General features: G+C 33.3%; 1 protein-coding gene across 17 annotated transcripts in view; it reads right to left on the bottom strand.

Moving 5' to 3' along the window:
- LOC105224078 (voltage-dependent L-type calcium channel subunit beta-2) overlaps positions 1 to 26527 on the bottom strand; it is a 995088-nt gene that overhangs the window by 904951 nt on the left and 63610 nt on the right. For 14 of the 17 annotated variants that reach the window (XM_049462489.1, XM_049462495.1, XM_049462496.1 and 11 more), the window contains exon 1: positions 9484 to 9570. The exons of the other annotated variants lie outside the window; for them this stretch is intronic. In XM_049462489.1, coding sequence (XP_049318446.1) covers positions 9484 to 9570 — 87 coding nt within the window. Of the gene's footprint in view, positions 1 to 9483; positions 9571 to 26527 lie in introns of those variants that run through there. 17 annotated transcript variants of the gene reach the window in all.

Genomic DNA, 26527 nt, shown 5'->3' with positions numbered 1-26527 from the left:
CTTGTCCCATACACATAATTTTAAAGATTGCAAAAGCAAATTTAACTGCTTATATTGTCAGAAAAGACATCATACAATGCTTCATTACAGCAGATATCCGATCTCTCTCCAAAGAAGCGCATTTACAAAACTAACCAAGGGTTCCATTGCAAAAGCAAATCACGAAAGCCCAAATACTAAAAATTACCAAGAGCCAACATGTTGCTCAAAGGCACAAAAAGTTCAAACGCTGCACAGCGAAACACAAAGTGGACTAGTTACCGAACTAGTTACAACCATACCAACTCAAGTTGAGTACAATACAAATAAATACCTTAATTCACAATTAAGGAAAACGCAAAAGTTAAGGAAACTTCCAATAGCAAACAAAACTATACAAGATCAGTATTGTGAGCACTTCTCTAAAGTCTCAACTATTCGATCAAATAATGGCCGGCACGTCGTACGACTACCACTCGAGCCACAATTATCCAATACCCCACATAAAGGTAGAAAAAGCAAGATCAGATTCCCTCGGACAACCTCATTTAAAAACACAAATATATGTTCGTAACCTTTCGACCCCGCAGGATGGCTTTCGCCAATAATGATACATAAACCCTGATTAAAAAAACACAACGCCAAATTAGTGTATAGGCACTAAAACATAACAAAATTATCTCAAAAAAAAAGAAGGGAAAAGCGACACTTTTCTTACAATATTGCCCCACAGAGGCTTAAATTTTCAAAAACAAATAAAATCTTAAAAGCAAGTTAAGGGATCACCATACCCCCAATGCGATACATAGACGCACCTACTCTTACAAAGCTAAGGTCGCTCTTATCGCTCCTTATATGGGTGGGTTATGTGAATCAGTTATACAAAGCATTAACTTAGTTAAGAAGAATTTTCTACTTTATGAATCGAAGCCGTTCTCCATTCACGGCCATTCTCTCGCAAGACCCCTCTAATGCCACAGTCCTAACTCCAGGGCTAAGGAGTACCCATTCTGGCCATATCTGACCAGGCGTGGAGTTACTATCCTTCATAAGGCGAGAATAAATAAAGTCCAAACATTGCCGATAATACAGAAAAGGCATATAATAAACTACCGGTATGCCAAACCGATATAAATTAACAAAAACAAACAACGTTTTTGGTATAGTAACACAATAAGTCGTCAAAGCACGCAAAATCAATTATTACCTCCAGCACCAATATTGCACAAAATACAATTGGCTATTAAAACCAAAGGCATTTTTCCGATTTACAGCATGTATTCTGCGCCCTCGGCAACTCTACCAGCAGTACGCCGAAATACATGCAATAGCATATATGTACATACGCAATACTAGGCAAAATATTCGCCCAGGATGTTTAAATGGGTTAAGCATCCGCCCACTCTTCCCGGAAAAACGGGCGCACACTAATAAGAAAGCTTAGTTCACCACAGCTAACGACATTATAATCCAACTCACCACATCAATCAAACCACTCAACAGAAAGGGTGGGCAGAAGGGAAAGCGCACGATTCTAACGAGATAAGCCGCTCATCTCATTCGTTCGACACACAGCGCACGTCAACATCCGTTTTCGCGTCCCGTCCCGATACAGTTTTGAACATCGACAGCAGCGATCTATACTCATCTTTACATTTAACATTTAATTTTAAGAAAAGGAATATTTGTAAAACGTCAAATACTTCTTTAATAAATTTTTGTACACTATACATTTTAGTGCTGCGGTATTTTTATTCCGAATGTGCCTGATTACCAATTTCATAATTTAATTATTACTACAGAACAAATAGAGACACATATGTATCTATTTGGTACAAAATTAATCAGTAATAATAAATGGAATCGATACAATTCACTTTATCTTCCCGCAAGGGCTTTTCTGGGGGCTAATATTTGTATATACACTCAGTCCTTTTTCTACGCGATTATTGGTTCTGCCACTAGTTTTCCAATATTAACTGACGAATTGGTTCCGAATGTAAAAAGTATCGCGTATAACAAAATATACGCGCAAAAAAATATTCAAAAACAATACAATAAGTTTCAAATTTCAGACTTATGATTTTTTCATTCATAACAAAATAAAAAATACAAAACAAAAACCATATATAAAAGAGAAGAAAATAGGTAGATTTATTGAAAAAACCGTTGAATGCTGTTTAATCACTGTCATTATCCGTAGTGGAAATTATTCTTAGCCGCATATTTTGATGGCCGGCACTGATATTACTAGAATTTGTATCAGAATCAATAGTAAGAACTATGGATTGATGTTCTGATTGACTTAGCATCTCTGACTGAGTTTGCACCATAAATTCAGTTAAGTTTGTTTGAACGCTTCTTTTTTGGACCCAATAAATTGCGATGTAGTTTTTTATATCTTAACATGCAGAGACTCAATTATTTTTGAAAATTTCGTGTACGTTCGGCGTCAGTATCATTTGCTACAAAATAATTTTCTAATTCTGTTGCAAGTTTAAGACCTAGCTTAATCGTCTCTGCTATAATTGGATGCTCGTCTATCTGGTGGCCTGGTGCATTGTCAATTTTTAAAAGAGCTTTAAAGGGCTGTTTCTTCTTCTCCAAATAACTTTTAACTTCTGGTACAAAGCATTTAGCTAACCATTCTTGGAATTTATTTCCAGTTACCCAGGCTTTTTTATTGGCCATCCAGTGAACACGCAAATGTTTTAAATCTGTGCCCTTTAGTGCTCGCTGCCTGAGACTTTTGTTTACTAACAGCGGTTTAATCATGCGGCCACCAGAAGCATTGCTACATAATAAAAACGTTACACGGTCCTTTGCAGCTTTGAAGCCACCAAATGATTTTTGGGTCTTAGACACATATGTTCGTTTTGGTAACCTCTTCCAAAATAGGCCGGTTTCGTCCGCATTGAAAACTTGGTCTGGCGTGGAACCACCTTCATGAATAATTTTTTATAACTTTGGTGGATAGTCCTGCGCAGCTTTACTATCAGCTGAAGCAATTTCACCCTTAGTTTTTAAATTATGAATGTTAATCGATTAAAAATACGCAGAGCTTTTTGTTTTATTGTTGTAGTATCAACTGGGATTCGTTTCTGGTTGAGATCCTTAATCCAAATTGTTAACAGGGTTTCCATTTCTTCAATAAAAACATTTCTTGAGTATGAAGTTTTCTTCGCATTTACATTTTTTCTGGAAACTACAGATTTTTTAATTGCATTTTCATTTTTTTTTATTGTCCGCACTGTAGATTTACTGAGTCCAAGCCTCTTTCCCACATTTTTTGGGACAGCTCCCTGCTCTAGATAGTCCAAAACTTTTATTTTTGTTTCTAAAGAAATGCCTTTGCGTTTTTTATTTTTTCCTGAATTAGCTTCCATTGATAGATATATTTTAAAGTCTTACCAAAACAACTGCACCGGCCGCTAACTAAATACATTATAACTAGATTTGCAATAATTGATACACATAGAGTAAAATTTTTTGTTGAGACTTCCCCGTATTATATTTGTCGGAATACCATGCTTTTCGGTAGACATCCTAAACAAGACTGACTCTACGTCGTTTTCTTCCTTTTGTGCTTACCACCGAACCACACTAGACGATAGCGACGCCACGCTGTCCCCCCGCTAAAACGGTACTTCTTGAAGAGACGACATGCAAACAATCACAACACAATCAACGGCTAATGCAATAATGAGGAACTTCGTCTTTTAACGAAATTCCCGAAACTGTATACCCATACACTCACACAGGCATACCAATATTCACACACTATTAGGATGCGCCGATATATTCAAAAATTATTACGCGTAAAAATATGTAAACAAGCAAAAAACGTAAAAAAAAGAATTTGCGCTGCAAAAATAACCGCGTTAAAGTGAAATAGCGTAAAAAGAGATCGCGTAAAAAAAGGACTGAGTGTATATGAATGTGTATGAGATTTTGTCGCCAATTCCTTGTATCTATCTTCTTCTATAGTCTTCCAGCAGTCTGGTTTCAGAGAATGTCTTCTATATAATCTTCTCTGCTGGCTTCTTGCGCAAGTTGTTTTTTGTTATGGTATTTATAGTATATGTTTTTAAGTTCGCGCCCGTATGTTTATTGTATGTACATATGTATTTTTAGTTTGGGGGTTTCGCGTCCGGTTCGTGTGTTGTTTTTAGATTCTTTACACTGTTCTTTATATAATTTTATGTTTTGATTGAAACGCACTTTTAATATGTATACTCGTATGTATATTAATGTTATGTTTTTATTTAATTAGGAATTCTATCCAAATTTTGCGCAAATATGAATTTGTTTTTGATAATTGTATGTATATGTATATATTTCACTGCACACTTTTTTCTCTGCTGTTTTTTTTTGTTTGTCACCACACCTTTTGTTGTGTTATATATGTACATATATATATGCATATAGATTTGTGTACCACTGTGTTATAATATTTTTATGTATAGATTCGTGTTTTCTTTTTGGTGTCACTACACTGAATTTTTTTTTTTGGGTTTGTTCACCGCACAATTCCTTAGTTTTTTGTTTTAATTTTGTCTCACTGCTTTTTGTTGTATATACAATAAAATATTATTTTTCTTAATAATTTTAGTTTGTTCTTATACATATAGAAAAATCCGAAGGTGCCTATCGGTAAGGCTCGAAGGACCATGTTTAGACGGGGGTAAGAAAAAATGCTGTTGTTAGTTTGAATGTACAGGAATTTAATCAAAAACGGGTAACTTTGATATTTTACGTTGAACCATTATATGTATATGTATGTAAAAATAGTTAAATGCACTCGCTACGCGTGAATGTGCGATTGAAACTCCACGGCGAGGAGACGAGTTGAGAAAAAAGGACTTGCACGATCTTGGTCGAATCAAATGCTGAACGCAGCGCGCAAGATTCATCCGATCGATGTAAAAATGCGGAAGGTGCGACCCGGCGCAGTGTCCCAGCGTATGTGTATCAGCGATGCATGTCTGGCGAAAGTGTCGCACGAATGTGGTCAAAATAAAAGCGATGATTCAATCCTTTTGACATCTGCTGTGGTGAAATCCAATGTGTCCCCAGATGTAGTGTATTGGTGGTGTGGTGTATTGGTGTTGTGTCTCGCTAGGGTGTGCCAGTTTTTCCCGGGTAAAGTGGGTCGAAGCTTAACTCATTTAAACATAGGGAATAAGGAAAACAGCTTTGGGCCGTTTTTATATAATAAAGCCTTAAATTTATAAAAAAAAAAACCGCGGAAGCAAAGTTGTAGACCTAATATATATTGAATATCTGTTTCCACTAAGTAGTTATATATGCATATATGTATGTAAATATAGTTATTTTAGTTTTGTTTTTGTCTTTTATTTTAAGTTTTCAAATATTTCTGCCTGGGCTGGCGGAAACTTTTCGCATGTGAATGCTTGAATATTGGCCTGCTTTTTGTTTTTGTTAACTGGCTGTGTTTGAATACACCAAGGTAAACTTAACATATAAAAATTTTTATATAAAATTTGTTTATTTAAGTTTTCAAGTATTTAGATAAATGTATTTTTATACCAAACTTTTATCGGGTTTTCCCCTAGATCAAACTTGGACCTTATAAGTTTGGTCACCGTTTAATAGTGTTAATGTTAAAACAGATTTTGATTACCGACATATGTATGTATATGCATATTACAAATTATAGAAAGAGAAAGAATTCTCAATACTTTTTTGGCAGATATTTGTATATTTGTTTTAATTGTTCGCGCCCGTTTGTTCCGATTTTGTGGATTTTTGTTGAATTTTATTGTTTTATTGTATTTTTGTTGTGTTTTATTGTTTTAGGTATTTTTGAACTCCAGCCCGATTTTTGTTTTGTTTTTAGGTTTCGCGCAATATTCTCTCTGTCTGTTGTTTTTTTTTTTTGTTGCAACTGTTATCTACATTTTGATTTTCCTTGTAATTTGTTTTTGTGCTTTTGAGGTGAACTGCTCTTATATATTTTAAGAGTACTGCACTCCACTTTCTTTTGTTCCTGTTTTTGTTTATTTTATTTTATTTTTTTGTGTGTTCTGTTTGAGTCACTGCACTTTGTATTTTGGTTTTCTCCACAGCAGTTTATGTATATATTTCACTTTCGCACTTCGGTTGCCACCAAATTTATTTATTATTGTTATAATATTAATTTATGTTAATTATTATTGTTTTTAAATTTTCTGTTAAAGGTGCCTTTCGTTAAGGCTCGAAGGGCCATGAATAAATATAGGGTGATTTTTTAAAAGCTTGATAACTTTTTTAAAAAAAAAAACGCATAAAATTTGCAAAATCTCATCGGTTCTTTATTTGAAACGTTAGATTGGTTCATGACATTTACTTTTTGAAGATAATTTCATTTAAATGTTGACCGCGGCTGCGTCTTAGGTGGTCCATTCGGAAAGTCCAATTTTGGGCAACTTTTTCGAGAATTTCGGCCGGAATAGCCCGAATTTCTTCGGAAATGTTGTCTTCCAAAGCTGGAATAGTTGCTGGCTTATTTCTGTAGACTTTAGACTTGACGTAGCCCCACAAAAAATAGTCTAAAGGCGTTAAATCGCATGATCTTGGTGGCCAACTTACGGGTCCATTTCTTGAGATGAATTGTTGTCCGAAGTTTTCCCTCAAAATGGCCATAGAATCGCGAGCTGTGTGGCATGTAGCGCCATCTTGTTGAAACCACATGTCAACCAAGTTCAGTTCTTCCATTTTTGGCAACAAAAAGTTTGTTAGCATCGAACGATAGCGATCGCCATTCACCGTAACGTTGCGTCCAACAGCATCTTTGAAAAAATACGGTCCAATGATTCCACCAGCGTACAAACCACACCAAACAGTGCATTTTTCGGGATGCATGGGCAGTTCTTGAACGGCTTCTGGTTGCTCTTCACCCCAAATGCGGCAATTTTGCTTATTTACGTAGCCATTCAACCAGAAATGAGCCTCATCGCTGAACAAAATTTGTCGATAAACACATTTCGAACCGAACACTGATTTTGGTAATAAAATTCAATGATTTGCAAGCGTTGCTCGTTAGTAAGTCTATTCATGATGAAATGTCAAAGCATACTGAGCATCTTTCTCTTTGACACCATGTCTGAAATCCCACGTGATCTGTCAAATACTAATGCATGAAAATCCTAACCTCAAAAAAATCACCCTTTATATTATAAGTTAATTCATCGGGGAGTACCAACCAGTCAATTTAAATTATTCCACTTGCACTCACATTCGCGCGAGTGTTAAAAAAGAAAAACTAGTGTGTATTTATAAAAAGCACAAAGTATTTATAATTATACTATCTATATATGGGCCATTCCATCAATTGGCGACATGGTTTTGTACCCGTGGTTCTCCGATTTTGACGAAACTTTAGAATATCATAATATAGACTAAAATAAGAATATCTGTAAACTTTTTAGTGGCCAAAGTTGCTCCATTGATTTTGGGCGCGCACTTCAAATTGAGATCAAACAAAAAAATGACTTTTTCTTTTATTTTTTAACGACCTCAAAGTTGAGTGAAAAAAATTTTGAAGTTATCCATTTTTATGTAAAAAAATCTCAGTTTTCTGATAAAAATATTTTCAGAATCCACAAAAATTTTATAATCCAAAAGAACCATGTTTTTTCCAAAAATCCCGTTTTTTGTGCTCTTCCCCCACTTTTTTTTTTCAAAGTTGACATTTTTATTCGATTCATCGTTAAATTTTACATAAGAATCAGTGTTCAAAAATATGGGACTCTGATCCCATGAACAGCAAAAAAAATTCAAAGTTGACGCTCAAAATCCAAAAAAAAACATTATTTTCCAAAAAATCCGGTTTTTTGTGCTTTTCCACCAACTTTTTTCAAAATTGACTTTTCTATTCGATTCCTCGTTAAATTTTACATAAGAATCAGTGTTCAAAATTATGGGACTCTGATCCCATCAACAGCAAAAGAAATGCAAAGTTGTCGCTATACGGCGCCATGAATTATTATTCATACAGATTAATGATTCGCGAAGGAAGTTCAAATTACATTTTGAGATGTGGAAAACTGTTTCATCAATACATTGTGGACATGTACGCGAAAATTGAGACTGAACGTCTCAATTACATTCGGTTCAATCAAAATAAATTGCGATCAGAAGAATACATACATTTGCGTGATGCAATAACAAATGATGGGAATTTGAATGATATTGGACGTCTGACGATATTATCAGCATCTTATATTGGAAGTCCTCGCCATATGAACGAATATGCTCAAGATGCGATGTCATACGTTAGAAAATATGGCCGACTGGAGCGATATTCAAAATAATTTGTTTGACGGTCAATCAACAACAGATCGTCACGATATAAATGCACGTATTTTTCGGCAAAAATTAAAAGCGCTGATGGATGTAATTGTGAAATTGCGCATATTTGGAGAAGTGCGGTGTTATATGTATTCAATCGAATGACAAAAGAGAGGATTGCCGCACGCACATATATTGATATGGTTAGTTCGTAAAATCACACCAGATGAAATTGATAATATCATATCAGCCGAGATACCAGATCAAACAATTGATCAAGAATTATTTGAAGTCGTCACAAAACATATGATTCATGGCCCATGTGGCGTACTAAATATGAATTCACTATGCATGATTGATGGCAAATGCTCAAAGCGTTATCCCAGAGCATTGACTTCCGACACAATAACAGGCAATGATGGATACCCGCTGTATCGACGACGGTCTACTGAAGATAACGGTCAATTAGTAATGATGAACATTCGTCATCAAGAAAATACTACTGAAAATATACAACAGAGAGCAGCACAACCACCAGCGACTACTTTAACTGCTTTTTTTCGACTTTGTGAAACCGATACATTTGCCAGAAGTTTGCTAAATACTGAGGTATTTAGTAGCGCGTAGACAATCAATATCATTGATCAATACGTATTGATCAATATGTATTGTTGTATGTATTTATGTATCAATACGTATTGATCAATATGTATGTATGTATTTATTTCTATGCTAATAAATCTTTATCGTGATTTGCCCGAGTTGTGGAAAGTGAAATCTAAAGATTATTTCAATCAAACAAAAAAACAATTAGCATTTAAAAAAATCCATGCAGGACTTGTTGTTTACAAACCTGACTTCACTATAGAAAAAATTAAAAAGAAAATAAACGTCTTGTGCACAAATTTTAATAAAGACTACAAAGCAATTGAAAGTGCGACAACGGATGCTATTCCAACTCCAAAAGCATGGTACTTTGAAGAGATGATGTTCATCAAAGACCAAATGGCCATAGCGGCAACTGATAGTACAGAGGTAGGTACAGTACTGATAATTTTTTTATTTGATTTTGAATTTTACATACATATATGAGTGGTATTTTAAATTACTACTGTAGACTGTAATTATTTTGTCATGAAACTAAACCAGCGGGCGGGTTGAAATATTTTCTGAAATCATCTCTGATATTCTTCGCATCAACAGTAGAGTTACCTTTGATTGATCTTTGAAGTTGCAAAGTAATTTGTTGCTCATTTCGCCAAGAACCATCTTCGAAAGTGCCATTGTTTGTATTCTCATAGTCCATATCACCTCTTCGTATATAAAACGCCTGGTTCCTGTTTGACAAGTAATTGTGTAAATGACAACAACACATTACTATTTTACGACACTTCTCAGGATAAAATTTAATTGGTTTTTGGAATATTTTAAATCTTTTTGTTAAAATTCCAAAGGCATTTTCGACAATTCGTCGAGCTCGACATAATCTATAGCTAAAAAATCTCGTTGGTTAATTGAGCACGATTATATGGCTTCATAAAATTGGATGTAGCTGAAAAGCTGCATCTCCAATCAACACATATGGGTACTTTTTTCAGTGGAAGCTAATCTTCTCGGATGTGGAAAGTTTAGTTGATTCTCTGAAAGCTTTCTCCAGAATACAGTGTTCTTCATAACTCCACCATCTGATACTCGTCCATTGGCACCAACGTCAATCATCATGAATTGATAATTTGCATTGACAATGGCCATGAGTACAATACTTAAAGTGCCTATGTAATTGTAATAGTATGATCCAGAGCAGAGATGTGCACGAGTTGATTCACTTTTTTCCTATATGTATGCACTCACTGTCTTTGTTTTGTTTTCAATCCTCAGCATGTGCTAATAACATTGCTAGCAGTGTTTGCGCTCTTCTAATTGCTTGTCATTTACTCAATCACTCTTTAAATGCCGCTAGCAAGAGCCACTCAAATATTATAACTGTGTTTTGAGTTTTAAGCAAAACAATCAAATGATTCATAAAAGCTCAGATTACATAGTGCAACATCAGTGCGTTAATTTCTTTTAAATAAGTTTTCAAGATGAACTCTGAAATAATAAAAAATATTGAAAACGGTGTTTTTCGTATTGTTAAAAATAAACAAAGCAGAAGTTAAATTTGAGATATTTTCTGTCAAATTGAAAATGACGAAAGTTGGCTTATTGATGGAGTGGTGATATGTGAGAAGTGACATATTAAAATATAATGGAAAGCAAACATCTAATCTTATCCGTCACAAGTGTTATGCTGTAAGAAATTGCAACGTTGCTGTAAAAAAAGTTAACAATGCAGATAAGGAAATTCTTTTATTGGCATATTCTCAATGGGTTGTAGAGGACTGTCGTCCATTTTCCTTTGTAGACGGCGAAGGTTTTAAAAAGGTCGTGGAGGCACTCTTAAATATTGGAACAAAATATGGCAATCATTTAGACGTCTCCGACATGTTGCCCAATTCCAGAACCATATCACGACGAATAAACAACATAGCAGACGACAAAAGAATGAAGGAGGAATTGAAATTAGCAATAACAAGCGGAACGGCGTCCATAGCATCAGATCTCTGGACTGACAATTTTGTCAAAAGAAATTTCTTATGTCCACGTTTCATTTTATGAAAAATTTAAAGTTAAAAGAAATTGTTTTAAGCGTAAAATCAATGGATTAAGAGAGAAGCACAGCAACTAATGTTTTAACGAAATTGAACACAATTTTGGCAGATTTCGAAGTAAGTAACATGGAGAATATTACGTTTGTTACTGACAGAGGATCAAACATTGTGAAGGCTCTCAAAAATCAAAATAGGATTAACTGTGCAAATCACCTATATGAATTTGGATTGTGGTTTTAACAGCACTACCGAATTAGTTTCATTTTTGGATGCTTGCAAAAAGTTAGGAAAGTATTTCAAAAAGACTTCCTTTCAACACATGCTATTAACTTCTCTTAAAAATTATTGTATTACTCGGTGGAACTCACATCTTAATTTATTTAAATCAATTTCGAATAATTATTTCAAAATTCAAGAAATTCTTTCCTCAGTCAATGAAACACATAGAATCTCAGATATCTCTTCTTAATGCACTAGTTGAGGTTTTTGAAAAGGTTGATATTGTAAGCCGAAAGTTACAAGGTGTAAATTACGTCACATTAAATTACGTATACCTAACAATCAACACCGTCAGATCCATTTGCGAAGAAAGAGATACTGATATGCAAGTAATAAAGGCATTAAAAAGAAATATTTTAAGAGAAATGGAAACAAAGTACATTCCCAATTTATGTATTTCTCACTATACGACTTGTTTTTTGTATCCACCTACCAATTCTTGTCTAGAAGAAAGTAAATTAAATGAAGTTAAAGAGTTTTGTGTCTCCGAAATAATGAAATCTGTTTCGTCGTCCGATAGTCCAACTAATTTTGCAATCCATAATGAATCACCACAGGATTTCCAATTATTTTTCTCATCTTTTATGACCTCAATTCAACCGTCCATGGCAGAAAGTATATCTGATGAAATAAATCGTTATAGTTATCCAAAAATAGGACTTGATGTTAATTCTAATGTTATGCAGTGGTGGGAAAGTCATAATTCAGAATACCCTCGGTTATATAAGTTTGCCCAAAAAATTTTGGCTATACCTGCAAGCAGTGCCGCTTCAGAAGGAATTTTTTCTGCCTTAGGTAACATAATAACTGAAAAACGTAACCGTATTGGGCCAAAAACTGTGAATAATTTGCTTTTTTTTGAATTCAGTGTACAAATATGAGTAAAAATATAGCTTTATTAACAATTACAATAATTTATATGGACAACAATATATATATATATATAATAATATATATTCTATATCTTTAAATAATAAAATATTGAACATGAAGTATTACATTATTATTATTTTTTTTAAAGCCTGAATTTTGTAATTTTTTTTTTAACATTATCATTATTACTCTCACTCTGTTAATATATATGTTTAAGCACTATCAAATAAAATTAAAAACAATAAACAATAAAATCAAAAAGCTCTGCATATATTCATAACACTCATACTGATTCAATGCTTTTGTGAATGGTATGAGCTTACAGAATAAGCAAGCAATGGTATGCATTTTGTAACAAACCACTCGCTGAGGTGAATCATGCAATGACAGCTTTCGTTTAGTTTATGCCTAGTGCTAACTCAGTCTTCATTTTTACAAAATACTAAATATGTCATTTGAATGGTATTCATGCACATCTCTGATCCAGAGTTGGCTGGCTTTTTTATCAGTATATGCTTTCCGTCTACACTGCCAATGCAGTTGGGGTAATTCCACTGTTCTTCAAAATCATTAGCAATTTCTTTCCAACCGCCTGCAGTTTTGGGTACCTGTACATGAAACACATTTTTCTATTTAAACTGTTTTTTTTCCAGACTGAAAGTGAAGAATGTAGAGTGACGGAATCAGAAGAATTCCCGACTTGCTCTTCAACGCCGCAACGTAAAAGGTCAAAAAAAAGTTTGGAGAATAGAACTGAAGAGAATATTTTAAAAAGCCCGAAACTGAAGCAGACATAATTGCCAAAGGATGGGCTTTGAAATTGAACAGATTAGCAGCAGATCAGAAGAGATTTGCAGAAAAAATTTTTAATGACACTCTGTTTGAAGCTGAGAATGGAAGTTTGACTAAACATGGAGTGCATTTTCTTACTTCCAATAATTCATTTGTTCAAGAAAATCGTCAGGCGCATTATTCATATGCTGTGTTGCAGCCAACGCCGTTATCTTCAAACAGCACATCACCGAGTCCAACATATGGCCATGAAACACAAGTAAACATGTCGGCAGTGCCGTACCAAATTGAGCGCGTCATCCCACCGGAAGAAGACGTCTCCACTACTGAACTTCAAACAGAAGCAGCTACAGTAGGCGAATATTTGCAACACTTTTCATCATTTTAAGCAATTTTTTTTTAAGTACTGAATTATTGAGTTGATTTTACTGAATTATTGCATTTATTGTATTGAATTTGAAAAAAATGGTTGATTTGAATTGTTAAAAGCATTTGTTTATCTTTTAAACTTCTTACCTGTATATTTCCCTTTAAGGCTTCAATGATAGATTCGCATGTTTCCAAGATAATGTTCGACAACGTACAAGGAGCAATAGCACATGTAAACTTTAAATCTTCTAAATCCATTCCAGACGCTAAATATCTTAATGTAATTGAAAGCCTTTGATATGGCGGAATGGCCTTGCGCATTACAGTATCTTGTTTTTGAATTTTAGGTCTTATCAGCTCCAATAAGTGATTAAAAACTGAATCATCCATTCGCAGGAAATTTTTAAAATCTTCAGGCTCTGTGTCACGAAGATGGCGCAGTAAATGTGTAAAACGATTTCTCAGCATGTAAAACCCCTTTGACCAGCGCTATCGTCGTTTCTTTTTCAGAGTTTTCATTTCACACACAGCCAAAGTAATGGTGAGAAAAGCTAAATCTTTATTGAACACCATTGTTTTGATTTGGAGAAACAATCACAAAATATTTTCAATCTCTTGTAAAATTTATAAACTTGCGCGAAAAAAAGGCAACCTACCCATGCAACGAACAATCTCACACTAAAACCAGGAATAATGGGATGCCCAACTTATTCCAGTGTGAGAGCGCCTCAAAATAAGCGTTTTTTATAACATTTTCCATTATGGCCAGATCTAACAAAATAAAAATTTTTGGGCATTTTTAATTAAAACGCCCAACATTGAGTACGAATAAAAATTACTATGTAGTGGTTATTTATTATATGGAGAAACTATTTAAACCTTTTTAAAGTATATTAGAAGAACTGAATTTTGAACTTTTAATACCCAACAAAAGGATTTCAGCTTTTTAGCTCTTAATCAATAAAGGTTTTTAATAAATTTCCATTGAAAATAATACTATGATGCATCACATTACAAAACGTTTAATCAAATACTTTTAAATTTCATAAATTTATTTAATTTTCATTACTTAACATTTTTTATAAGTGGTCTTGAACGATGCAACAAATCCCTCCGTTTTCATATTTTATTGGTAAGATTTCAGTCTGGCCATCGCTCGTTTCCAATTGCTAAACGTCAAAACCTCCTCAATCCAGTCAAGTCAGTTGACGTTTAGCAATTGTTCTCTCACTTCCAGTGAGAGAGGAGTTGGACATCTCATTATCTCTGCTAAAACATCGTATTGACAGAGCTCGTATTGAAGCAATATTGAAGCGTATTGATGCACCTTCAATTATATTGATCGTCTACGGGCTACTTTACACATGGAATACATCATCAAAAGAATTCCAACGACGTAAACAGGGTACAGCAGTTGATGGTCACCCAGGTATATATTCAACAGATGCTTTGGGCAGAATGTATACGATTCATCCCAACAACGCGGAATGTTTTTATTTGCGATTGCTATTGGTGAACGTTCAAGGACCGAGATCATTCGAATATTTGAAAATAGTTGATGGTCATTTATGTGAGACGTATCGCGAGGCATGTCACCTACTGCATTTGTTGGAAAACGATTCACATTGGGAATCGACGCTTCAAGATGCATGTGTTTCATCTTTACCATAACAAATAAGAATGCTTTTCTCGATTATAATATCAATATGCATGCCATCGAATCCACTGGAATTATGGAACAAATATCAAGATTACATGACGGAAGATATTTTGATTCGGTTGCGTCGTACGTCAAATAATCCAGATTTGATGATTACCTTAGAAATGTACAATAAAGCATTAATAATCATTGAGGATATGTGTCTCAAAATTGCGCATAAAGCATTATCACAGTTATCTATGATTTCACCTGATCGTCCGATGCATGATTTGATGGATCAAGAATTGCATTGTGAACAACAATTCAATTGTGACGAATTGATTGAATTTGTGCAATCATATATTGACAAATTAAATGATCAACAAAACTATGTATATCAAACAATTTTGCAAGCTGTTTCTGACAACACTGGCGGATTATATTTCTTGGACGCACCTGGTGGAACCGGAAAAACGTTCATTATTACGTTGATTCTGGCAGCTATTCGATCACAGAAAAAATTGCTTTGGCTCTTGCTTCTTCTGGAATTGCTGCCACTTTATTGGACGGAGGACGAACAGCACACTCTGCATTAAAATTGTCATTGAACATGCAAGTGAGTGAAACGCCGACATGCAATATTTCAAGAAATTCTGCAGTGGGAAAAGTCTTGAAGCAAGCAGCGATTATTCTGTGGGATGAGTGTACAATGGCTAACAAAAAATCGCTCGAAGCATTGGATCGAACTATGAAAGACTTACGCGGAAATCAACAGCTGTTTGGTTGTTATCAGGTGATTTTCGACAAACATTGCCAGTTCTTCCTCGATCAACTCCTGCCGATAAAATAAATACATGTCTGAAATCTTCTGCTCTCTGGAGATTTGTGAAAAAATTGCCGTTGAATGTCAATATGCGTGTCCTATTACAAGACGATTCATCTGCACATCAGTTTTCGGAACAATTGTTGGATATCGGAAATGGAAAAATGCAATTCGACAATACAAATGGAATGATCACCTTGCCTGAAAATTTGTGTACAATTTTGCAAACAAAAGAAAAATTGGTCGAATGCGTTTTCCCAAATATCATTCAGAATCACAGAAGCCATGATTAGTTAGCAGAACGTTCAATATTGGCACCGAAGAATATACACGTCAATGCAATGAACTTCCAAATTCAAGAAAAATTGCCAGGTGAAGTCATAACTTATAAATCCATTGACAGCGTTATGGATGAAGATGAAGCTGTGAATTATCCAATTGAGTTTCTGAATTCATTGGAACCACCTGGTACACCGCCACATCTTTTGAATTTAAAGGTTTGTTCATTACTTTAATCATTACAGAATATAAATCTGTAAGGAGGTTCAATGAAATATATTATTGATTCCATTTTTAAGGTTGGTTCACCAATCATATTACTACGGAATATCAATCCTCCAAAAATGTGTAATGGTACACGACTGGCAATAAAGAAGCTAATGCCAAATTTAATTGAAGCAACTATACTCAATGGCAAAGCGAAAGGCGAAAATGTGCTTATACCACGTATTCCAATGATTCCAACAGACATGCCATTAAATTTCAAACGTCTGCAATTTCCGGTGCGTTTATCATTAGCCATGACTATAAACAAAGCACAAGGACAAACATTTCAAATATGCGGAGTAAATTTGGAAGAATCGTGTTTTTCACATGGGCAATTATATGTTGCATGTTCGAGAGTCGGTACTGCACATCGTTTATTCATTCATGCACCGGACAGTAAAACTAAGAACGTTGTTTATCAAAATGTTTTAGATTAGAACTCGAATTTTTGAGATTTACAATTTATTATATGTATACGCTTATGTAAAAATGAGAGGAAACAGAAGAATAACAACTTTCAATCTTTGAAGAGTATTACTTCGTTGAATTTTTTATTGAATCGCTATGACAATTTTCTTATTATTCGTATTTATGTACGCTTCTCAATATTAGCGTTATAACAATTTTATGGAGTGAGTGGATAATATCGTACGAATGCATTCTCATGAACTGCATATCTTTTATCAACAATATCTTGGTCAATCCTCATCCTTAATTCATAATCGTCTAAATTTATGAAAAATATTTCGTCTATTTGTTTCATTATTTTCATAGTGAAAGATTCGTTCAAAGCAATTTCTTCAAAATATTTGATAGCTTCTCGCGTCCAGTATTTCCCATTACTTGGCTTGATATTTGCTAATCGGCAATTCAGAATTTGCTCTACATCCTGGTATTCCCTTTCTTCCTGTCTGACTAAACAACAACTGTTTTTTCCTGAAGATAATCAGAATGGAATGCTCTTCTCATATCGAATCTTTTCATCGTCATTTTTTGTATGGTATACTTTGGAAATAAATTTTTTTTTTTATTATATTGAATTATAATATTGTATTTGTTATTGACTTTTTTGTTTGGCTATTAACTTACTGTTTTATTACACTTTTATGAATGGAAAATTACATTATTTTCAAATACAGAGTAATTATTATCGCAGAATATAATTATGGACCATGAAACTTCAGGTTTTTTTGTTTGCTAAATAAGTTGACTTTTGCTCAAGTAACAATATAATCTGACATTACTCATTCATGTAAAATGCTTATTTTTTTGTTTCTCTTATGTTTTTGTTTACACTCAAACGTCTAATACATAAAAATTTAGATTTGTCGTTTGTGGATATTTCATAAAATCTGAAAATAGGCAATTGCTTTGGCAAATTTATCGCATATTTGAATATTCAATATGTTTAAAAAGAAGATGACAAAAATGTCTATAATGAAAAAAAAATTAAATAAAGTATAATGGCCGATAAATATTTATATATATAAAAAAATTGAATAAATTATTAATATATTTACGAACTGCGCAGCAAAGCGCGCCGGGTAAGCTAGTTATAATATATATTATTAAATTGTGTTGGGAACGAATTACTGTCCAATGTATTGGAATGCTATATGTCGGCGCGGGAGTTAATACCAGTATCGACGACACTTATACACATGTATATGAGAAACGCTGATAAAGCCAGATCTATCCTAATCAAATAAACAGGAGATCAAACACAAGACTCATACCACACCATACCCGAATGCAAGCCATGCATACTCGTACACATGCATAGGCATGCATAGGCCGCACGATAAGCACTTGTTTACAACAAATAATACAATTAGACTTTAGACCTAAGCAACAAAACATGAATATGTTATCAACTTAACGAATAATATATAACACATAGGATAATACGAAAACATGTTCATTTAAGTATGTGAATTTCTAGAATAAAGATCTTATTCTGCAAAAGTAAATACATATTTTTTTAACCATTCGTAAGTATATGAATTAACTGGGGGCTCAACCGCTCTTTGCTGGGAAGGAGGAGATCGCACAACAGGACTTCGGAATCCTTAAGAATCTTCGAAACGCTTAAAGAAGGACATCTAAATCCTTAAGCTGAAATCTTTAGCAAAGAAAGCCAAAATCTTTAATTCTTCCTTAACGAAGACAGACACTAACAAAATGAGTCAAGGAGCAAAACGGACAATGCCAAACGAGGACATAAATCCTTCAGCTATAGCCCATACCACTACATTCAGAATCAGTTCTCGAAATTGGACGAGGAAAGGAGAAAGGACAAGGACGATATTGAACAAGAATCTATAACATAATTTATTAAAGGATTAAAAAATAAAAACTTAGCAACAGCCTTAGCATCTAATCAATATCAAAGCTTAATGCAAACATATACAAGTGCTAAACAAATCGAAATACGATTACAACAAACGAGTGAAAATAAAAACCTAAGACGACCTATCGAAATCCAAAAACAAAATTTAAATAACTTTTGGCAAAGACCAACTAATCAACATAGAATAATACCACAAAAGACAAACCCTTTTAATTTTAATCCACCACAATGGCAAAATAATAATTTAAACCAATGGTCAAGAAGCCAATATAATCAACCCAATCTTCAGAATAACAACTTCAGCCAAAATCAATTCCAACCAAGGCAACAAACGAGGAACAATTATGCACAACCTCAAAGAGTATTTAATACATACCAACTTCTACAAGAACGCATGGATGTTGACGAACCTCAAAGAAACAGTGGGTACAAACGAAATCACTCTAACCGAAACATCATTCCGCAAAAGATACAAAGGATCAACATACACCAACAACCAGAACCTCAGCCAGAACAAACCTTCAGGCACATGGAAGAAGCTGACGATACATCGAGTACTTTTTTACGCTAAAGGACGGACTACCTTGCATTACACTCAACGATGGTCCGACACAACAAGAAGTGAATATCATGATCGACTCAGGCGCTACAAACAGCTACATATCAAAAAAATGCAGAATACATAGGTAAGAGTATATCAATAGATCCTGTATGGACAAAATCAATGCATGGATATTCCATCATGACTAGTAAAAAAATAATACATCTGTTAAACCATGATTTACCATTTTTTGAACTAGAAGATATTAAAGATTTTGATATGATAATAGGATTTTGTGGATTGAAAAAAATTAAATGCAGAAATAGATTTCACGTCACTACAATTAATATATACAAATAAAAACAACAATCAAAAAATAAATTACACACATGATAATAAAAATTATGACGAGGAGATTAGAGTAATAATTAGGAGAAATAATAAAACAGAAAAGTTACCATTTACCACAACGATAGAAGCAACCATTAGGACAGAAAGTAATGAACCTGTTTGGACGAAACAATACCAATATCCGTATGCAGATAACAATTTCGTCAATTCAGAAATAAAAAATTAAAAAATAAAATAAAAAAAAAATTATTAAAGAATAATAAATATAATACAACCTAGTAGAAGTCCTTATAACTCACCAGTTTGGACAGTACCAAAAAAGGGTATAGATGAAAATGGAAAACTCAAGAAAAGATTAGTGATAGATTTTCAAAAATTAAATTCAAAAACTATAACAGATAGATATCATATTCCGGATATAAACATGACAATACAAGCGTTAGGTAAAGCTAAATATTTTTCCACGATAGATCTAGAAGCAGGTATTCACCAATTTAAGATAAAAAAGAAGATTTGGAAAAAAACAGCATTTTCCATAAATGGAGCAAAATATGAATTCATACGAATGCCCTTCGGATTAAGAAATGCACCCTCAATATTTCAAAGATGTGTTGATGATATTCTACGAGAATATATAAATAAATTTGCGTTTGTATATATCGACGACGGGTTAATATATTCTTCGACACCTGAAGAACATATTAAACACATCCAAAGAATAGTAGCGTATTACATAAAGCAAATATGAAAATCTCTGATGAAAAATCACACTTCTTTAAAAATCAAGCCGAATATTTAGGACATATAATAACACATAATAGGATAACAATAGATCCAAAGAAAGTAGAAACATTAGACAAGTACCCGATACCTCAAACCCTGAAAGAATTAAGATCATTTTTAGGTATGGCGGGATATTATAGGAAATTTATTCAAGGATATAGCAAAATAACAAAACCACTACAAGGAGAAAATGGTATAACAAGTGAAAAAATGTCAGCTAAGAAAGAAAAAAAAATTAGATAAAGAAGCTATAAAAGCTATACAAATAATTAAAACAAAATTAAAAGAACAAGTTGAACTATTTCAACCAGATTTCTCAAAACCTTTTGACTTAACTACAGATGCGAGTAATTTCGCCATAGGAGGAGTTTTATCACAAAAAAAAGAAACCTATATTTTTTATATCAAGAACATTAACAAAAACAGAAGAAAAGTATTGTACAACGGAAAAGAATAGTATGGGCTAAAGAAAAACTTTGGAATTACATTTACGGTATAGCAGATTTAACTATACACACTGATCACCAGGCATTAATATTTTCTATTTCGGACAAAAATTCAAATATAAAACTAAAAAGATGGAAAAATTTTATACAAGAATCTGGAGCAAAAATAGTATACAAACCAGGAAATCAAAACGTAGTAGCAGATGCATTATCAAGACAAAAAATTAACACTTCAACAATAGAATCGATGCACTCGACACGTAGTTCACCAAACGAAAACCATACATACGCAAAACAAACGATAAATTCATTTAAGAATCAAATCATATTAAAGAAAACTAAACGAAATAAAAAAGAAACACAAACGACTTTTCAAAGTATCAAAGACATATTATTGAATATCAAAACACTGACTATCTAACAAAACCTTAAAAGAAATTTTTACACTTAAATTCAATAACGCGATTAAAATTGATGAACAAGAACTATTCACAATAAAATCACTACTAAGTAAACATTTTCTAAACTACAAGCTCTTTATAACAAACAGACAAAAACAAGCAATTGAAAATTATAACAAATACACATAACCGAGCGCATAGAAATGAGAAAAATAACGCGACGAAAATTAGGCAACAATATTTTTGGCCCGATATGGCGAAACAAATAAAAAACTTTGCACGAAACTGTTAAAATTGTTATGAACAAAAATACGAACGTAGACCAACAAAACAACTGATAGGGAGAACACCAGCAACAAATCTACCAGGAGAATCTATAAGTATGGATATATTCCACATAGGGAATAGAACATACATAACTAGTATGTGTAGGTACTCAAAATATTTATTAATGAGAGAAATAGCAGACAAAGTCAACACGGTAGACAAACTAGAAGAAATTCTCACACTTACATACCCATATTGTAGAAACCTACAAACCGACAATGATAGTATATTCACATCGATAACTTGTATGTCACTATACCGACGACTACATATAACACATAATCGTACGCCAACAGATCATTCGACATCAAACGGTTCAGTTGAACGCTTACGAGTACATAACACACTGATAGAAATCGCAGGAACATTAGCTAAACAAAATAACACCGATCCAGTTACGGAAATATTTAACGCAGCATACGAGTATAATAGGACAATACACTCGGTGACAAAACAACAACCAGTGGAAGTAATTTTCAATGAAAGAATTATCCGGAAAGAAAACAATTGATTGAAAAAAACAAAGACAAAGTTTTAGAATATCAAAATAAAAAAAAAACACAAAAAGTTTATGAACCTAAACAAATAATTTACGCACTGTCAAAACGACGTACAAAAACGGAACAAAAATATTTAAAATACATAGTTATAGAAAACCGTGAGGGCACAGTTTTAGTAGAGAGAGGAGGAAGACAACATGTCTTACATAAAAATAACATTCGTAACACTCCTATTGAATTTAATAATAAACATAAGCTTACACAGTGAGCAATCTAAAAAATAAAAAATTTATCTTCACCGAAACCGACGACACATACCTATATGAAGATACCGCATATTTATACCATTTATTTAATTTAACGACAATAATGGAAAAATATAAACAGATGGAATATAGATCATTTGGCAGGACACAACAGGATGTCATAAACGAGAATAGAATCTCAAATTTAATTGAACAAACTATTTCACACTCAATACAAAAAAGATCAATAAACATTTTAGGGACTATAATAAAATTTATAACTGGGACTCCAGATCATGACGGTCTTATTGAAATAAAAACACATTTAAATGAAATAATAGAAAATAATAATCAACAAAGAGTAATTAACTCACACTTTGAACAATTAGTCTCAAAGGTTGATCGTCAATCAATCTCAAACAGCCTGGTTATATCAGAAACTTTAAAGGAATTAGAAACCCTATTCGATTAAATTTAAATGATATAAAACAAATAATAAAAAAACGAAAAATTAGATATTCCAGTTTTAAATGTAATGGAATACTCCACAATAAATGTAATTAGAGTTAAGGAGACATACATATGTAATCATTTATAAATATCCTTTAATAACGCAAAAATGTAAATTATTTAAAATAACATCTAGATAGCTTAACGATGCAAATATATATTAGACAAATATATATGTAGCTCAATGTAATATAAATAATTATTCAAGAGTAAACGCTAAAAGAAAAAGCAAATTGTAAAACTTTAGAAGAAACAAATGCAAATATCACAATATTAGATTATGGTAATATAATATTAGATGGAAAATATGAAATTAATAACGAAACTATCTCAGGAGTAAACTTTATCCAGTTTAATGACACCATTAAAATAAATGGTCGAAAGTACACAAACATACAGGATACAATAAAGCAGATAATCCAACATGAAGGCACCATAACAATTGATGCAGTAATCAACTCCAATGAAGAAACTAAGTTTACGAATATCCGGAAGTTACATAAACTACTCATTCCAATTGAGGATCACCCGATCCAAACTTTATGCTACACAATCACAACCTTTGGAATTACAATCCTGATAATTTGGACACTACTCAAATTAATCAAACTACGATAAGTTACTCAAGAAAGAAAGAAACTACACGAACTTCAACAACTCACAGCCACCTTTACATTATAAAAATGAGGACATTTTATTTTTTGTTTTATAAGAGAGAGGAGAGTTAATACCAGTATCAACGACACTTATACACAAGTACATATATGAGAAACGCTGATAAAGCCAGATCTGTCGTAATCAAATAAACAAGAGTATCGAACACAAGACTTTGAACTCATACCACACCATACCCGATTGCAAGACATGCATACACATGCATAGGCATGCATAGGCCGCACGATAAGCACTTGTTTACAACAAATAATACAATTACACAAAACACGAATATGTTATCACCCCCTAAACTAAAACTAGAAAAAGGCAAATTTGATCGCACGCTTAACGCTACTCTGCCGCATAAAATAAGCCTCTCAGACTTTATTTTCTGTTAAATGATGCAATGTTTTGCTCTTTGCGATTATTCAGTTCCATTTTTTAAATTAATTAATTTTTGTGTCTTTGCAAATAGCACTTATGTTTCCGAGGGTCAATTGTGCAAATAATGCGCAGTATGTAATTACTATAAATTGGCACTTTACAGTGTCAGTAAACATCTTGTAAGAAAATCATGGTTTTCCTTAGATATGCTTTAAATGAGGAAGTTATTTTTTCGTTGCAGTTAATTCGCATCGAATTAAAGTTGTATTTGTAAGTAACGTTTCATCTTCTGTAATCTTCCATATTTTAGTCAAGTGGCTAAAAGTATTAGATAAAAATAAAGTAAATGAACACCCTCGACTGTTTGTTGTCGAGAATTTTCATTTACTTTAATACGACAAGGCCAATGGATATACAAACATAATAATTACATAAAAATAGTTTAAAGACGTTTGAAATAATATTACGAAAGAAGCTTGGTTGCGAAAATATTCATCAACATGTTCTTCATTGGCACTATAACCTGCCCCTGCACACCATTTAACGTAGTACATGGTCAACTTTACAGACCAAGTGATCGCAGATATTCACGTATGCAATTATGGGAGCATGTAAACAGAAAGAAACATACGCAAAATGTTTGTAAATTTGTCCACACACTTTCTTTGTATGTATATAAATATGTACATATATTGTTTCACGCGAAATCTCCGTTGACCCGGACATCCAATGGCCGACGCTCACGTTTTGTCAAAGAATCAATGTGTCGAAAGACTGACGTGTCTGAAATGCAACAAGATATAAGCAGTTATAAGCATTTGAGCGGAGTAGCACTGTAAACATATATCAGAGGAATATTGAATATTTTCTTTGACACATTTCTTGACTTGAAAATCGACAAATACTCTATGTTGTCAATTTTATTCTAATATATTTGAATACTTATATTTGCGGGGTTGTCACTTTTTTTTCTCATACAAATATCAGAAATTGTTCAATATATGATTTTTAGCTTTTGCCATTTGCGAAAAGACACTTGTAGGCAAAGGCATGCTCGGGGAAAATGAAGTAAGTTTGCCTGTTGAAAGTGCGCTAGCGTTCATGAATGAAAATATTGTTGTTGCGTATTTTTCTACAAATATGGGCATCGACTATTTGGCTGTCATATTGACTTGTGACGCCGCTGATATTATTTGAGACGATTGTTGTTTTTGTAGAACAATATTTGTAGTTTATGCGGGCGACATATTTACATGTCTACGCAGATATGTATCTAGTATATATGTAGACTTGTGTATGATTTATTTGTGTGGGAATGTCATACGCACATATAGCTTAGTACGCAGCTCTCAAGAAACGTAAAAACTTCATATAAAAAAACGCTTAAGAAACGGTCCAGAAACGTTCCTGCGATAAAGTTACTTGTGCTAGTACGCAGCTCTCAAGAAATCTAGTATTAATTTTTAATACTTTTTTTCAATAAAATGTGAATATGGCAAACCTGGTTTTGCGAAGAAACATCAAATCAACAATTGTTTCTTGAAGGAAATTCGAAGTAATCGTGAAATTCATCCTAAATTAGTTGAAATCATTATTATAAAGTATATTCCATTTTGAAATGTTGTATAAAACCAACCAATCATCAACAACATTCCTTAAATCTCAATGAAAATATTTGTGTTACCATACACATACATACGCACAAAGTTTGTTTACTTTGTTTATTCTCTCTTGCTCTTCTAATGTGGATCATTCACAATGCGTAACCAGCTGTCAAAATTACTTGAGAAATAATGTATTTTTGTTCTTGAGCAATTACTTGAGAGCTGCGTACCAACCTTATGCATGTACACATTGTATGTACATATAGAGCAGTGCGGACACATTATCCCTGCCAACCACGGCTACCCACTTGTGTCAAATATTTCAATACAACTACACATTTTTTCTCTATGCACTAACACCAACGCACATTTTTGGGTTATTTTTTGTCTACCTAAATGCAATGAAAAAAAGTTTCTTTCATTTCTTGATTTATTTGAATGACTGCGAAGGAGAAAACATAATTGTCAATACTGACACAAGAAAATCCCTAAATGGATAATAAAAAAAACGATTCAAAGACGCGCATCATTCGTGATCGTACCATCGTAAAGGAGGGTCGCACAACAAGAAGGTAAGTGAATGATTTTTATGTGATTTTTTTTAAATTATTTGTTACTTATTATTTTTTTTTATACGATTGGAAATCAGAATGAATTGGAATATAACTTGTTAAGTAAGTATATGGAAAAAGTGTGTATACTTTGAAATTGGACTGCGCAGTCCAATATAATGCGCAAAAATAAGTACACACATATGTACATATGTATTTTATGCGTTTAAGGCGGCCTGCACAATGCAATTTAATATGTTAAAACAAATGTTTGTTTTATATTTTAATGATCAAATAATATTGGGTTGTCAAAACAACGAAACCATCGTTGTGCGGTGAAAATGGAAACTGTATCGGGTCCGTAAACTGTACAAATTTTATTGGCGGCTTGAGATGCATTTTTGCCTTTATCGTAGCAGTACTGTAAAATATGCCGTATTTTCTCTTTATTTTGCTCCATGTTTGCGACGCTATAACTCACGAACGACTTAAAAGAAACGACAATCAATCAAACACGTGTTAGCGCGTAAAAAGAGGTTCCCAAAAATGTATAGTATGACCCGATGCGACGAATAAAACTAGAACTACGCGCTTTCGGCGCCAACTAGCGAAATTGACAACCCAAATTTAACTTTTC

This window comes from Bactrocera dorsalis, chromosome 1 (assembly GCF_023373825.1).
Source record: "Bactrocera dorsalis isolate Fly_Bdor chromosome 1, ASM2337382v1, whole genome shotgun sequence".
NCBI lineage: Eukaryota > Metazoa > Arthropoda > Insecta > Diptera > Tephritidae > Bactrocera > Bactrocera dorsalis.
The sequence above is the reverse complement of the archived record's forward strand: the minus strand, read 5'-3'. Positions and strand labels throughout refer to the sequence as shown.